Genomic DNA, 17,232 nt, shown 5'->3' on the forward strand with positions numbered 1-17,232 from the left:
TTGATTAAAAAAGACTCCTTGATCTTTGTACAGCAGTGCAGGATCATTGTAAAATTCAATAAAGTGGGGGAAAATGCAGCACCTCTGGGAGTGCAGACCTGCACTGTGCAACACTGAAGTGTTGGTCTAGTTCATGGGCCCAAATCTTGGGCGGACCCTGAACTCACAACCGCCAAGCAGAATTTTAAATGTTAGTATTAACCTCATCTAATCAGCAGCAAGAATAATAAAGCGCATCCAGCAGATACGGGTATTTTTATGTAATAAAGTATGATCAAAGTAAACTTAACATAAAAGTAAATAGACTACAATATAACAAGGGAGAAACAAGGGATTGCAGATGCTGGAATCTAGAGCAAAAATCAAGTTGCTGGAGGAACTTAGTAGGTCAGGCAACATCTATGGAGGCAGAGGGATAGTCCCAGTGAAAGAGAGGAGGAAAACCTCTTCAAACTGGGCATATGTACAATATTACAAAGGGTGGGAATAGGATGTGGAGTCGAAAGGGGGAAATTGACCTTCTCACCACTCTTCAGAGCTGTGAGAAAGACTAATCAGGACAGAGGCCATTTTAGGATTGGCAGGGAGACGCCTCTAATCCAAGGATTGATGGAGAGAGACAGAGTTGTATTACAGGACTGGGCACAGACCAATCGTGCTGGAGAGGGGGGAGGCCACAGGTACTATAACCTCAGGAGTGGACGACCCTTATAAACAAGCGAAGAAGTTAGTGGTTTGACTAATTATTTGATGTTTATGTTTGGAAAAATGGGGCAATGATTGCTTGGGAATGCTATGTTCTTTGTGGATTCTTTACATCCAACAAAATCCATTTGCTAATGTCCTAAATGGGAGGAAATCTGTCATTCTCACCTGATCTGGTCTATATCTAACTTTGGACCCAACCAATTTAATCAGAATCAGGTTTATTATCACTGTCTTATATGGCGTGAAATTTGTTGTTTTGCAGCCGCAGTACAGTGCAAAGACATAAAATTGCAGAACAAATAAATAGTGCAAAAAAGAAAAGGAATTATGAGGTTGGGTTCATGGACCATTCAGAAATCTGATGGCGGAGGGGAAGAAACTGTTCCTGAATCATTGAGTGTGGGTCTTCAGGCTCCTGTACCTCCTCCCCGGTGGTATTCTGATTCTGAACAAGGTTTATCCAAGGGCTCCTGGACTATTTTTCTGGAATTTTAAAAAATATCAATTGCATCCCAGAAAGCAGTTAGTCACATGACAATCCTGAAAGAGGTAACAGCCTTAAAGCAACAATCATTGTTCGCAACCTGTATTACATATGGGGCAATTGCAGAGGAGTTATGTTGAATTAATGATAACATTGCCTTGTAATGTTTAAAAAACATTACCAAACCAGTCCCAAAACTACTGGCTTGCTCTGTCGTGATCAAAATGTTTAATCGTTACGTTTTTCAGTTTTGCAACTAGCATTAGCATTAATTTGTGATCTACTTCAACAACTTGGCTGAATCCTGTTACTGTTTATGGTATTCTGACACCATTGGGCTGCATCATACCTCAGTGTTCTGTTCACTTTAAGAGCCTGGAGCCTGATTTTAACCATATCAAAGCACAATATAAAATACAAGTTGTTTTGCCTTCTGATATGTGACACAAACATCCAGAGTCATGACTGAAAGATCTCAGGGCGTTAATAGGCTTGGGACATTACAGGGTGTATGTCCAGTTCTGACCATCGTGTCACAAGGAAAACATTCAGATCTTTAAGGCTGTTTCCAGGTGGGATTACTGGAAGAAATCAGCCTTGCAAGGGGCTGATCTAGAAGCAGATCCATTAGTGAATGATATGGACAACTTGGAAACATACCGGGGTTGGGGGATAATTTTGTAATGTCACAGGTTCAAACTGATGAAAGGCAAATTTCATATTGATGTCAGAGATTCTTCATGGAGTCAACAAAAGGCCTTGAGATTAGAGGCAGTAACTCTACACTTGTGTAAGAATTAATTGGATGCTGTCATGCTACAGATTCTCTTTTGTTCGATGATCTATGATAGGCAAAATGGACTTGCAACCCTGTACCCAGTCAATGCTATTGGCTACATTCATGACCCATTGCTCTGGACTTGCCAGCATGTCTGGACGGCACACTCGGACAGAAGCGCTCTACATCTAATTAACACTGAAAGCTCAGGGTGGGCAAAGTGAGAGGGCCTCCTTGAACACTTTTTCTCAAAATGCAATGTAGTATTTATATTGACGTGGAGTTTAGAGAAATTATTGCTGCAGCAGCACCACCTTCAGGCTCTTAGGGGCTCTGCAGGTTGGACCATCCAGCATCCATTTTCTACACGCATGCAAACAACGGAATCTGCAGGATTAATACTACTTTAGTTGATGGGCAGACTTTGTTGCCTTTAATTTTTTTTATTTTGGCATCTTATCCTTAGCTGTCTCTTTCTTTGATACAGTCCTACAGGAGTATACGTAACAAAAGCCCGCATAGGCACTTTGCGGATCTTTTTAACAAGTGATTGCTGCTTTGGTCGAGTCAATTAACTTGGGAATTAAAGACGTAAAGGACAAGAGAATTTGCATTTCAATAGCACCTTTCATGCCCTTGAGATGACCCAGATGCTTCAAACCCAACATAGTACTTTCCAAGTGTGGTCATTATTGCAAGGCACCCATTCTGTGCACAGCAAACTCCCAGAAGCAGCAATGTGATTATTATCAGATAATCTGTTTCAGTGATACTGATTGAGGGATAAACATTGGGAGAGACAATGGAGAGAGCTCCCCTGCTCATTGTCAAAACACAAGGTTCTAGTTTAATGTCTTATTCAGAAGACAAGACCTCCAATAGAGTCGCACTGCATGAGTGACAGCCTGGTTGTGTGCTCAAGTCTCTGGAGTGGAACAACTTTTCAGGGAATTTTGGTAATACTGATGTGGAAAGTCTCCTGGTAAGCAGCAGCACAACCTGTGTTTTCCTGTCCACAAAATTCCTCCTAAGTATTGGCAGTGACTGCCAGACTCCAGAGGGCTTCAGCTCTTAGCTCCAGCTCTGGGAGGACCTCCATCCAGTGCATTTCCTCAAATTGGTAAATTGGTTTATTATTGTCACCTGTACTGAGGTACAGTGAAAAACTTGTCTTGCATACCATTCATACAGATCATTCATTACACAGTGCATCGAGGTAGTACAAGGGAAAGGAATAACAGAATGCAGAATAAAGTGTGATAGCTACGGGGAAAGTGCAGTGCAGGTAGACAGTAAGGTGCAAGGTCATAATGAGGTAGATTGTGAGGTCAAGAGTCCATCTTATCGTACTAGGGAACTGTTCAATAGTCTTATAACAGCGGGATAGGAACTATCCTTGAGCCTGGTGATACGATCTTCTGCCCAATGGGAGGGAGGAGAAGAGAGAATGTCCAGGGTGGGTGGGGTCTTTGATTATGCTGGCTGCTTTACTGAGGCAGCGAGAAGTGTAGACAGAGTCCATGGAGGGGAGGCTGGTTTCCGTGATATGTTGAGCTGTGTCCACAACTCTCTGAAGTTTCTTGCGGTCACAGGCAGAGCAGTTGCCATATCGAGCTGTGATGCATCCTGATAGGATGCTTCCTATGATGCATCGATAAAAGTTGGTGAGTGTCAAAGGGGACATGCTGAATTTCTTTAGCCTCCTGAGGAAGTAGAGGTGCTGGTGAGCTTTCTTGGCCGTGGCATCTACGTGGTTGGACCAGGACAGGCTGTTGGTGATGTTCACTCCCAGGAACTTGAAGCTCTCAACCCTCTTGACCTCAGCACTGTTGATGTAGACAGGAGCATGTACACTGTCCCCTTCCTGAAGTCAATGACCAGCTCTTGTTTTGTTGATACTGAGGGAAAGATTGTTGTCATGACACCATGTCACTAAGCTCTCTCTCTCCTTCCTGTACTCCGACTCATTGTTATTTGAGATACAGCCCACTATGGTGGTATCATCTGCAAACTTGCAGATGGAGTTAGAGCAAAATCTGGCCACGCAGTCATGAGCGTATGTCTCCTTTGCTTCCTTGTCTGCACAGCATGTGAAGGGACTGGGGCTGGCAACCAATACCAGACTGTGGATTCAAAAAACATCGACAAGTTCATCAACTGCACAAAGATCACCGGCAACCTTGACTTTCTCATCACCGGGATCGAAGGGTAAGAAAACACTGATAGTTCCTTTGGATGGAAATGCCAGGAAGTGTAACACTGGAAACACTGTGGAATGCTAGTGGCTGTAGAGAGGGATTGTGGGATGCTTACTTGTGTGCATCATCCGTCTTAGCCAGGTAGGGAAGTACATTTGGTGGCTTAGGGGATGCACAGCGATAGGGGTGGAGAAAAGATTGTAAGAAAAGTTGGAACCACTCCCATCCTGTGCAAATCTTGGTTTAAGTTTGTCATATTCAAGGATCTGGGAACATGGTAACTTTTTCAGCTTGGTTGGTGGATGTTACAGAGGAGAGCTGAATGGTAATGAAGAGAGTGTTTTCCTCACCAAATCACATCTCCCAGCAGTGTACCCTCTCTGTTGTCTTTGAGTTACAATCACAGAATTGTTCCAGCACAGAAAGAGGTCATTTGGCTCATTGAGTCCACATCAACTCCTTGTAAACTATTGCAATCAGTCCCATTCCCCTGCTCTTTTCTCGTAGCCTCATGAATTTTCCTTCCTTCAGTGCCTTTCTAATTCCCTATTGAAAGCGTTGATTGACTCTGTTTCCACCACTCCTACAGGGAGTGTGTTCCAGATCATAACCATGCTTCGCGTAAAGATTTTCCTCATGTCCTCATTTCACTTTGAACCTTGTCCCTAGAACCATTGCAGTAAATCTCCTCCATGCCCTTTCTGGGAACTTCACATCATTCCTAAAATATGTGACCAGGATTGGAAGTAATACTCTGGTTGTGTCCTAATCAGCCAGTTAAGTAGCCACGACGCTATTACAGCGCCAGCGATCGGGGTTCGATTCCCGTCGCTGTCTGTAAGGAGTTTGTACGTTCTCCCGTGTCTGCGTGGGTTTCCTCCGGGTGCTCTGGTTTCCTCCCACATTGCAAAAGACGTATGGGTAGGTTAATTTGGGTTTAAAATGGGTGGCGCGGACTCGTTGGGCCGGAAGGGCCTGTTACCGCGCCGTAAATAAAATTTTTAAAAAATTTTAAAAACCAGGTCAGTTGTAACCACTGAGCTGGCTGAGGTCAAACCCAAGGTCTTTGGTTTGTCTCTTATTAACCAAGTCATTTGGGGAGCTCTGTCTATTCTTCGGATCACATTTCATGTTGATGGATCATTTCCAACTTCTCTCATGTAAAAAGGTTGCACTTCTGAGTTTTGATATTGTTCATGCACAGCATCAATTAAGCTCATTTGAAAATTGCCCTCTTTCTCCAAGCTTTCAACTTGTTTGAATACAGTGTTCAGAAGTGTTTTTATATTTGAGACTTGACAGCAGGGAGTTGCTTCAATATGTAATTGTCCCAGAGTGTTTTAAGATTTTCCCAAGTGTTTTTGCTGTTGAGTTACTTGGCTTCAAAGGTTACATGGTTTTTAAGGGCAGGACAAATTCTTAGTTTTCCAATTGAATTTTTCCCTGCCTTTTTACTTGGTTTTAGGGACCCATACCACAAAACTGCACGTCTGAATCCAGAAAAACTGAAGGTATTTCAAACTGTTCAGGAGATAACAGGTAGGCACCTTAAGATGATGATTAAAATTCTGGCATGGAACCTAGTAGTTTAATCTTAAACTAAGGTGACTCTAAAGTTCAAAGCTGTTCTAGATTACTTGTTGTGGGGGTCTGCCTGAGGACTGCAAAAGATTGATATCACTATCTGCTGTACCTCCACCTTCAGCCCATTCTGCTACTGGCCTAAAGGACATGGAGTCCATGACGTGATAGGGTGTTGCTTTTCCTTCGATTAAGCGAGGGCCTGCAGAGTTTAAGTGCTGCCTATGTAGCCTGCTCCAGATGTCCTGCTCCGATAGCACTGCAGTTTCTGCCAGTACAACTGATGCTAGACACAGGCGTGAGTGGCTGAACGTTACTGTTAACTAGTTATTGGTGATGCTCATTCCAGCCGAAGGGTTGCTGAATGCACTCAGTCCTCCAAAGCGGAGGAAAATGCAGCAGTGGTGGAGGTAACGGTTACCCATGGGCCTTTCCTGTACATGTCTCTGCTCAGTTATAGAAGAATACTGACGGAGGAGCAGGTGCAACTTTCCTGATTTCTCAACCAATGATGCAAGCAGTAAGAGAAGATTGAAAGAAAAAGTCTTGCACTATAGACCGTTTGGAATAACCCAGGGCAGACACGTACTCAAATCCAGGCTGGTGCTGCTGCAATGGGGAGTGTTTGAGTGTGATCTGTTCTCTGGTGTTTCAAGTCACACATGTGTTCTTCCTGTTCCCAGGTTACTTGAATATTCAGTCCTGGCCAGAAAGCCTGAAGAATTTCAGTGTCTTTTCCAATCTGACTACTATTGGAGGAAGGACACTCTACAAGTAAGCACTCTAAAATGAAAAGCTGGTTGATCTGTAGCTGAGAAGTGGAGTGCTGTGGCGAGTAGCTTTGCCGCCTGATTGTTGAGGGTGGGTGGGGGAGTGGTGAGTCAGTCATGAATCCCGTGGCTGCTACTGGAAGAAGCTCTCCATTTGTGGATATCAGGTTGGGACTGGATGGGCTCTGCTCGTGGGTCCCTTCCCCACCTCCCCTCACTCAGTCCACCCTAGTCTTCCTACTCACCGCCGTCCTTCTTCCCCAGACTCACTCTCAGAAAGTGAAGACCAGCTTCTTGGGCGAAGCACTGATTTACGCGGATTGTAGTGTTGCTTAAACCAGGGCCATCAGGAGAGGTGGGAGTGGGGTGACAAGGCAGGGAGGTGGGGAGGGATACTGGTGTGGTATTGGTATGTTTCAAGACAAGACAAGTTTTTCACTGTACCTCGGTACAAGTGACAATAATAAACCAATACCAATACCCTGATCATATTTGGGAACACACCCATGAGTGTCCGGTAAAAGGGCCGATGCGTCAGTGTACTGGAATGTGACGCATGACTGGGATTCCCTCCACAGTCAGCTGCTGGTCAGAGCTGTTTTTTGTGAATAGCAGGGAAAACACTGCGCAAAACTTAGCGGGGAGCCACTGGAACTGAGTCCTAGTACCCTGACCTCTCATTCTACTCCCTGGTGTCTTTTTTGTAGCCGCGGCTTGTCTTTGATGATCATGAAGCTGCAGAACGTGACGTCTCTTGGATTTCAATCCCTGAAGGAAATTGGCGCTGGGCAGGTGTATGTGGCCTACAATAAGCAGCTCTGCTACTACAACACCCTGAACTGGACAGCACTGTACCGCCCGAAGACTCCCGCCCCTCCCCCCATCATCAAGGAAAACAAGCAGGGGAGAATCTGCAGTGAGTGAGCTTGGGATAGCGGGAGTGGTCATGGGGTGTGGTAAGTGGGCAGGTGGGATGTGGGTAGAGCAGGATGGTGGTGGTGGTTGGGGGGAGCATTCTCTTTACAGCTCAACAACTTGCATTTACCTAGCACCTTTAATGTGGTAAAGTGTCACATGAGCAATAATCAGTCAAATTTTGACACCCAGCCACATATTGTGGTCAGGCCATTAAAAACTTGGTCAGAGGGGTAGGTTTTATTGAGAGACGGAAACGAGGGGAGAGAGTTGCAGAGATTTTGCAAAAGAATTCCAGAGTTGGGGCCATGGTTGTAGGGACAGCTACCATTGATGTTGTTTAGGTAGCAGAGGATAGGATTTGAGCACAATAACAATGATAAAGGATGATAAACTCCCAGGATCAAATGGTTTCCAACCCAGAATTCAAAGGAACCCTGCGAGTACATTGCAGATACTTTAACCATGACCATTCAAAATTCTCTTTACTTGGGAACTGTTCCCTTCAGATTGGAAAGTTCTGCTTTTTAGGAAAAGTGAGAGAAGAAAACCAGGGAAATTTTAGACCAGTTAACCTAACAGTTGTTGGGAAATTCTTTGTGCCTACAAGTAAAGACAGAGTGACTAAACCCCTTGAAAATTTTCAGTTGATCAGAGGGACTGCATAGATTTATAAAGGATAGATCATCTCACAAATTTAATTAAATTTTGTGTGGAGGTTACTAAATCAGTGGATGGGAATGTTGATGGATATTATTTGTATGGATTTCCAGAAGACGTTTGATGAAATCTCTCAGAAGAAACTAAAGGTTGAAGCTCATGGAATGAAAGGCCAATTAATGACCAGGCTGGAAAGTTAGCTGAGGGGCAGGAGACAGAGAGAGAGAGAGAGTAGGGATAAAGGGCAGATCATAGATTCAACTAATGCTGGAAACTGTGGCAAATTGATTTCAAAATAGACGATCTGGGAGACCTAGAGAGGAAACTGGGTGCAGCAATGTCTCACCAGTGACAGAAGATTAAGCAACTACTGGGGTCTTTATTGGTTCTTGATTGGTAAAAGGGTTAAGGGTTACGGGAAGAAGGCAGGAGAATGGGGTTGAAAAAAAATCAACCATGATTGAATGGTGAAGCAGATTTGATGGGCCGAAAGGCCCGATTCTCCTCCTATATCTTATGGTCTTTGACCTTGTCCGCCGCCCTCATGAGTCCCGTGGCACTCTGTATTTACAGATGAGGCACAACTTGGAAGCTGCAGTAGTTTCATAAGGGAACAGAGTGAGGAAAGGAAATTTCCATCTGCTTTTCAGTTGGTGGAGAAGTCCCTCCATTCTTAGCACTGGGTAATGCCCCTCCGTTACCTGCTCTACCTCCTGCCTTCATTCTTTGCTCATCCTGCAGTTGACCTTTGGAAGTTTGTTGTGACTCTTCCAGATTCCTCTGGATAGACACTCATTTTCACCCTTGATCTTCTATTTGCCTTGCGGATGTCTTAAGTTTGGAAACCAATGGCTGTGCCCTTTGCTGAAGTTGTTTCACAGAGCTGAATGAGGTTTAATCTTAGATCAAATCTGCTGCATGCTTGTGTTGATGTTATTTTTTTTCCCCCTCCTTTTCACAGAGGCTGAAGAGAAGGTGTGTGATCCCCTGTGTTCCAGTGATGGTTGTTGGGGGCCAGGCCCCAGCCAATGTTTGTCCTGTGCCTTCTATAGTCGTGGTGGAACCTGTGTGAGAAGCTGCCATTTCCAGGAGGGGTAAGTGACTGTAACACTCATTGTATTATTGGTAGTCACTTCCTGGAATACAGTACTGTTACCCTTGACTCCTGTTCCTTGCTCCACTCCCCTCCATCTACGTATGTAGATTGTGGGCTTTACCTCTGGCTCATGCCCTCGAGCAGACCCGCAGTCCTAACTAATTTAGTAAGAGGTGGAAAAAATTAGCTCAAAAATGGCAGATGCTGGAAATCTGAACTAGAAAATGCTGGAAATACTCAGCATGTGTGGCAAAAGAAACAGTTAATGTTTCAGGTCAAAGACCCTTCATCAGTACTTTCACCTGCTCATATGTCAGAGCTTCCTGTCAGTTTGCTCTCAACTTCTGAACTTGCTCTGCCGCTGCTCTAACCCAACGTGCAAAGCACCTCATTTCAAATTTAATTTTAACTGTAACGTCCTTCTCAAATGTCCCAGAAGGCTTCACATTCCAGGAATTATTTGCAAGTGCAGGAGCTGTTGTAATGTAGGGAACTGCAGTACCATCTTCCATACAGCAAGAATCCACAAACAGCAGTGAGCTGAAGGATAAGTTAATCCATTGTTCAGTGGGAGTGCTGGATGAAGGAGAAATGATGTGAAACATGACTTTTACTGAGTCAAAAAGACACCCACCCCAACCCTGCCTTGCTTTCCCAGACATCTGTAATTTACCCTGCTTCGCAACAACTGGAGAAGGCTGTTGGCTAAGTCAGTTGAGGCAAGGACCCTGGGTTGTGCAGAGGAATGCACCGCTGCTGGAGCTGTGGGCCAGTATCCAGCTGTGCATTCATCCAGTCTGATACCGCAAATGTATAGTTATGTACATATGAATTAAGAGCAGGAGTCAGCCACTCCACCCCTTGAGCTTAATCCACAATTCAATAAGGTCATAGCTGATTTGATTGTACCCTCAGTACTGTGTTCCTGTCTACCCCGGTAACCTATTATGCTCTTGCTTATCAACAATAAGTTTATGAATACTATAGGCTGTAAGTCCAGTATCGACCGTGTTGCAGGAAGGGTTGGAAGGTGTGCAGAATCAGTACATACTGTTCTCTCCACAGAGCCCAGCGAGAGTATGCTGATGGCTCCACCTGTATGCCATGTCACCCAGAGTGCAAGAAGATCAAGGGAGGACCCACCTGCAATGGAACGGTAAGGGGGAACCTGGAGTAGAACTGACCAGAGGTTTTGCTTTGGTTTTCATATTCTACCTTCAGTTTCCTCTGGATTATGAAAGTGTGGTGGGGATTGATACTATTTCTGGTCTGGAGACCTCAGCAAATTCCTGTACAACACTGGCTGGCTGCAGACTTCCCATCAGCTGGCATCTGCTCCTGGAGGTACCAGGGACTGGGATAGGTACCAACTGCTTGACACAGCCAGGTTTAGAAGAACGATCTCAGGAGCTGCAAGGATAAGGTGGACAGTGACTACACTTTGATGTTCTGTCATAAGTACCACTGTCTCTCTGAATGACCTCTTCCACTCTGCCCTTTCTAGTCGGCTATTCGTTCTGGGCTTTGCAATTAGCCTTTGCACAATGTTCAGATATCGGCTGTAGGAAGCTCATTCTGTCACACACATAGCAGGCTTCCAAGCAGGTTGGCTGCCGAGATTTTATTTCCATCAATTCAAATGAAAACCATAGAATTTTACAGCCCAGTTAGTGCCACTTTCCTGGTAGGGCAGGTGGTTTGTGGAAGGTGCCCACTGCACCTGTTCAGCTCTCAAATGCTGAAGGGTAAAGTTGATCTTAATCCACAGAGACACTTAACATCCAGTCCCAGGTAACTGAAAACAGGACACGTTTTTCTGTTTATTTCAATCTTTTTCTATGTTCTTCCTTGTACCTTTGACACCTCTGGACTTGATGATTTCATCATGCTACTGGTCAGGCTTCCCTCATTCTCACATAAACATGAGCTCACCCAAAATTCCACTGCCCAAGCCCATTTACCTATCACCCCGTACTCACTGACCTCTGTTGACCGGTGATCAAGCATTTTCTCCGTTTTTAAGTTCTCCCGCTTGTTTTCAAATCCCTCCATGTTCTCTTACTCCTCTCCATCTGTGTACCCTTCTCCCGCCTCACAACCTCAGCACTCCTCCAATTCTGGCCTTGAAAGAATCCCTGGATTTAATAACTCCACCACCGGCGGCCATGCCTCCAGTTGCCTGGGCCCTGCTAAACCTCTCCACCTCTCTTTCCTCCTCAAAACCCACCTCTTTGACCAAGCTTTTGATCATCTGCAGTGATAAGAATAGAAATAGGAGCAGGCAATTTGTCCCCTGTATCCACCCCACCATTTAGTAAGATCATGGCTGATCTTTTCCCTCAACGCCACATTCCTGCACAAACCTCAGATCCCTTGATGACGCTCTTGTGAAGTCCCCAGAATATGTTTATTACATTAAAGAAATTGTATAATTGCAAAATGTTAATGTCATGATCATTGGCCAAGAGGGATGATGATTGGCTTCCTCCCAAACCATGGCCTTTATCCTTTGATTGTTACCGACCAGGCAGGACACAAGTAGTTAACACTGTACTGACAGAGCGCGGCTTCAGTCTAGCACCTACCCAGAGTGACAGCACCTGGACAAGGGCAGCCTCTGGCACCCATCAATAACCAGCCGTCACTGAGTCCACTGCTGTGGGTATCTGAACTGCAAGGCTGCACTATGTATTTGATATTAGCCAAAGAGGAAGTGGCCTTGCTTATCAATGTAATTACAAAATTTCTAACGCTGTTACAGCACCAGCGACCTGGGTTCAATTCCGGCTGCTGTCTGTAAGGAGTTTGCACGTTCTCCCCGTGTCTGCGTGGGTTTCCTCCGGGTGCTCTGGTTTCCTCCCACATTCCAAAGACGTACGGGTTAGGAAGCTGTGGGCATGCTATGTCGGCGCCGGAAGCGTGGCGACACTTGCGGGCTGCCCCAAGAACACTCTACCCAAAAGATGCATTTCACTGTGTGTTTCGATGTACATGTGACTAATAAAGAGATCTGGTCTTACCTGGATTGAAAAGATTGGGAAGGTTAAAGAGGTAAATCAGTAAGTTGCAATTAATTAATATGAAACCTAGATTGTGGGAGAAAGTAAAACTGAGGGAGTGAGGAAGTTTTGAGGTCTTTGGAAAAATAAAGTCTTGACTGCAGAGTATTGAGGGCAGAGGAGTGGAAGGACATTATTTGTCCAACAAGGTGGTTGTTTTGCCTGACTGATCCAACATCATCCATTTCTCCATTCTCTTAGGGACCTGCTCACTGCTTTCAATGTGCTCATTACAAAGATGGACCCAACTGTGTGCAGAAATGTCCCGAAGGAATCCAAGGAGAGAGAGGTCTCATCTTCAAATATCCAGACAAGAACAAAGAGTGCAAACCTTGCCATGAGAACTGCACACAGGGGTGGGTGCAGATAATTCTAACCTTTGAAATTTGTCAAATATTGCTGTTGTTTTTGTTTCTTTGCACTTTTTCCTAGCAGAACAGTGAGTACTGGAAGGATTCACAAGCTGATTAACAGTCTTCAAGGGTGGTGTGATTTTGTATCATTGCACTCTTCTGTTGGAGAACAATGTTGAATAGGGGAGGGTTTTGTAGGGTGAGTAACAGTGTGACAGGTTGTAATTCAATGGGTGTGAACATTTTTTTTACAAGTCAGTGTTGTGGAGGAGTGGGGCAGGGTGGCAATGGGGACAGTTTCTTGGACAACTCGTGCAATGGAGAAAAAGGTGCAACCTCTTTGTTGAATAAGCTGACCTGCCTCCATTCCACCCTCCACCAGAAGGTTAGAAATTGGTCTAGGGCTGTGTGCCCAAGTCTGATTATTATACAATGATCCCCTGTTGGAAGTATCTACCTTGGACATTGAGTTGACAAAATCAGACCTAACTCCAAGAATTGAGCAGTACTTGTGTTGAGGCTCTTGCATGAGTAATAGCCACCTGGACTCATTGAATGGTGGCCCTGCAAAGACTCCATGCTGGTGAGAACCAAACCCCCTGAAGGTAACGACACAACAGACAGAAAGTCTGCATGCATTAGTAATGCTGCCTTGGGTTTGTGCCACAGTATGGTAAGGACAAGGGCTCTGATCTCAACCAGACTGGGAGCAGGGAGTGAGCAAAGCTGTATTAAGTTGTAGCTGTATAAAATGTTGATTAGACCGCATTTGGCGTATTGTGTACAGTTCTGGTCACCGCACTACAGGAAGGTTGTGGTAGCGATAGAGAGAGTGCAGAAAAGATTCACCAGGAGGTTGACTGGAATGGAGGGCAGTTGTTTTAAGGAGAGATTGGATAAGCTAGGTTAGGATAGGATAGATAGTCAGAATCATTTTTTTCCAGGGCAGGAAAGTCTAGAACTAGAGGGCACAGGTTTAAGGTGAGAGGGGAGAAATTTAAAGGAGATCTGAGGGGTAAGTTTTTCCACAGAGGGTGGTGGCTATATGGAACAAGCTGCCAAAGGAAGTGGTGGGAGTGGATACAACTACAATGTTTAAAAGGCATTTGGACAGGTTCTTGGATGGGAAAGAAATGGAGGAATACAGTCCTATTGCAGGCAAATGGCATCAGCATAGATAGGCATCACGGTTGGCATGGATGAGGTGGGCTGAGGGACCCATTTCTGTGTTGTACGTTTCTATCCTCTGGCACATCTCTCCTGAGCGGACAATGTTAATCTGGTCACCTCCAAGTTGGATGAAGATTCTGGAGTTTGAGTTTTTTTTCTGATGAGCAACAGAGAGGTAATGCACGGGGGAGACTTGTTCAGTGCAGTGTGTATTCTTGGTGTCTTCGCAGGATCTTAATAGGTGTTTCTCACCAGGTTGTCACTTCTTTACCATGAATTGCTTTGTGGTTTTTACTTGTTATTTTTGTATTGCTATGACACCAGGTGCCGAGGTTCTGATGCTGCGGATTGTGGCGAAGTTGTCCATAGGTACTGTTGACCGTCTGCATGTGTGCGTGCATGCCTCCTTATGACTTTCATCTTTCTCTTATTCTGATTGAAATACAGGTGTAAGGGTCCTACTGGGCTGGATTGCTCTCGCTATCCTTGGATGGCCCCCATCAAAGCATTACACAATAGGTAACATCCTCTCCACCCACCCCTTTGAATTCGAGCTGTGACATGTGACATGCAACTGCAACATGAGATCTGTATGGGGAAGGGGGCAGAATCAATAAGGAAGTTTCACCTTTGTTTTGAACAGTAATTGTGAGCATCCCTGCCTGGTGGTTTGTGTGGTTGAAAAGACTGCATGTATTGCGATAGCAGAGCTACAAGAAATTCATCTTGGATGCTACTGCAATACAGGGTTGGTGGCCTTATTTTCCCGTATTGATGCTAGCCAATGTTCAGCTCAGTTGCAGTTAGTGGAATTAAATAAAAACAGAATGCGAGAAATACTCAGCAGATCAGGCAGCGTCTGTGGGGAGAGAAACAGGTAGCCTTTCAAGTCAATGTGCACCTGGTATTTAATTCCATTCTGAATTCAACCCATTTGAATTCTGTATACAATGGGGAGGAATTGCCTGATACTGCCTGATTTACTACATTGCCTGAATCGAATTCCAACACCAGCTAGGTTTTTGCCCCTCATTCTGCACGGAGCTGCTCTCAATTGACAGAAAAATTGGGATCCTCCATTTGGTGTTTGGGATCGAGCTCTTGGGAGGAATGGGAGTGGATTGCTGGAACTCGGCTGGGTTTCCCATGCCTGATCACTATCCAAGTGTTGTCAGTGGGGAACTGCAGTGGACATCATCCCTGCTCATCCAGCCAGTGACATGCCTGGTCTCAGTCTACCCTTCACAAATGCCGACTTGTTGCTTGGCAGCTTGCTCGTGACAAGAATTGGGTCAAATTGACTGAGAGACATTTGGGGGAAGACAAGGTGAAGTGGACATACCTAGTGATCTTCTGTGGCACTTTGCAGTGATAGTGTTAAGCATGCTCTGAATTGACAGATTGGGTGTGAAGTTTTAGTGCAGTAAGAAAAGATGCTCTGCATTCATACGGAAGACCCTGGCTCCTGGGAAGGCTATCGAATACTGTCAGGAAGTCCTGAATTACAGGTTAGCTGTCCCGTTTGTGGTGGTGTCCCTGGGTGGAAAAGGAAAAGCTTCCTCCATGGTCCCTCTGATACTGTGCAGGACACGACCTGCAGTTCTGGTGGTCGGAACAAGATCTCAGTCTGATCTTTATGTTGTACTCCATGTCACGGCACTTGTTATGTATCATCCCTGTTGATCAGGGTACCACAGAGTATTAACATTATTTTTAATACTCTGTTTTGAAATTAACAAGCACTCAATTACATCATCTGCTACCGTCAGCCCCATGTCCCAGAGTTGCGATGCTCCCTGTGTGTCTTTGTCAATGCTTTCATTGGCCATTGTTTTGATCACTGCACGATAACATCCATTCCCATCGGCATTTTCATCCTGCTTTGGCTGCTGTTGTTTCCACCTCCTGTCAGACCTCACCTGTAAGAAATCCATAACCATTGACTTTGTAGAGCACACTTTGGTCAGACGTTGGTTGCAATGGGGGCTGCTCTGATGCTCGGCTGCAGAGTGCACTGCCACAGATGGCACTGAGCACTATGGTATCCCTCCCCAACCTCCCCTTTGGATCCTGGATCTGAGTTGCGTTAGATGATCTCCATCCAGAGGGGAGAAATTGAAAGGAAAAAATTGGATTCCATTGCAGTTTTGCCAATCTGAACTCACACTGACCATAGTTTCATTTGGAGCCAGAGAGTTCTATACAGGTGAGGTATTTTTGGCTTCAATTAAGGAATGCAGTGTTGGATATGAATTCATGGTTAAGGGTGGAAACATTGCTATATTGCACCAGGTGCTTGTCTTTTAACTTAGAAACCTGAAGCAGACCAGTCAAGGGCAGGGTACAGCAAAATGTTACTGCTCTTGTCACAGCTGTTGGTATGAGCACACCATTCCCCTCACACTGTGGTGCTATTCTGTTAAAGAAATAGGCAGTGAGTCACTTTCCCAGAGGAAGGCGTGAATGAGGCCAATCAGCCCATCCCCCTCTGTCACACCACCTTTGCAGAACAACATTGACAATGGCCCGGTCTTCTGACTCATTTGATGGAATGGCGCAGAGTTCTGGGGAAGCTTGAATTCTCTCCCTCCTCTATTGTGTGAAGTTAGATGGAAATATAATGCAAAGTCCATGGTGCAATGTACAGTGACAAATAGTATGTCTACCCTTAACCGTGCGTATGAAACCTTGAGTGTTTTGAATATTGAATGAAACAGATGGCTTTGCTGAAGACATCATTCCTGTTCACCTCTCCTGTTACAGTCTCACTGGTTCAAATCCTTTCACTGCCAGTGGAATAATCACCACTACTCAGAGCCGTGCTCCCATTCTAAAATGTATCTGCAATATGTATCGCACGGATATCGCTGAGGTTATTGTTAGAGGGCGTTTGAGAGAAACTCATGAAGCATTGCTCATGACTGAATATTTTACCTGAATCTTTGTACAAAGTTGGGGCAGTATTTTAATTCTCCATGATCTCGTCTAACCTCATAACCTTCAGATGTCTCCACACCAATCCAGATCAATCCCAGATTTAATTGCTCCACCTTTGGCAGCCATACCTTCAGCTGCCTGGGCCCTAAGATCTCTTGTGCTCCACTAACTCTGGTTTATTAGAACATAGAATAATTACAGTGCAATTCAGGCCCTTCGGCCCACAAAGCTGTGCCGAACATGTCCCTACCCTAGAAATTACTAGGCTTACCCATAGCCCTCTATTTTACTCAGCTCCATATACCTATCTAACGGTCTCTTGAAAGACCCTATCGTATCAGCCTCCACCACCGTTTCCGGCAGCCCATTCCAATTGATCTCCAATTTTAATCTCTCTGCTTTTGGCAGCTATTTCTTCAGCTGCCTGAGTTCCAGGCTCTGTAATTTCCTCCCTTAACCTCCATACCCATCGACCTCTTATTCCTCCTTTAGTACATAGGGGTGAAAATAATAAATTTTTCAT

General features: G+C 44.9%; 1 protein-coding gene across 3 annotated transcripts in view; it reads left to right on the forward strand.

The window, feature by feature from the left end:
• LOC127566971 (receptor tyrosine-protein kinase erbB-4-like) overlaps window positions 1–17,232 on the forward strand; it is a 110,953-nt gene that overhangs the window by 70,483 nt on the left and 23,238 nt on the right. For 2 of the 3 annotated variants that reach the window (XM_052009546.1, XM_052009548.1), the window contains exons 9-16: window positions 4,058–4,178; window positions 5,634–5,707; window positions 6,433–6,523; window positions 7,227–7,435; window positions 9,056–9,188; window positions 10,256–10,346; window positions 12,451–12,605; window positions 14,220–14,291. In XM_052009546.1, the coding sequence (XP_051865506.1) occupies window positions 4,058–4,178; window positions 5,634–5,707; window positions 6,433–6,523; window positions 7,227–7,435; window positions 9,056–9,188; window positions 10,256–10,346; window positions 12,451–12,605; window positions 14,220–14,291 (946 nt within the window). Of the gene's footprint in view, window positions 1–4,057; window positions 4,179–5,633; window positions 5,708–6,432; window positions 6,524–7,226; window positions 7,436–9,055; window positions 9,189–10,255; window positions 10,347–12,450; window positions 12,606–14,096; window positions 14,142–14,219; window positions 14,292–17,232 lie in introns of all 3 variants that reach the window. The other variant, XM_052009547.1, reaches the window with a different exon arrangement.

The sequence above is a fragment of the Pristis pectinata genome, chromosome X, assembly GCF_009764475.1.
Source record: "Pristis pectinata isolate sPriPec2 chromosome X, sPriPec2.1.pri, whole genome shotgun sequence".
NCBI lineage: Eukaryota > Metazoa > Chordata > Chondrichthyes > Rhinopristiformes > Pristidae > Pristis > Pristis pectinata.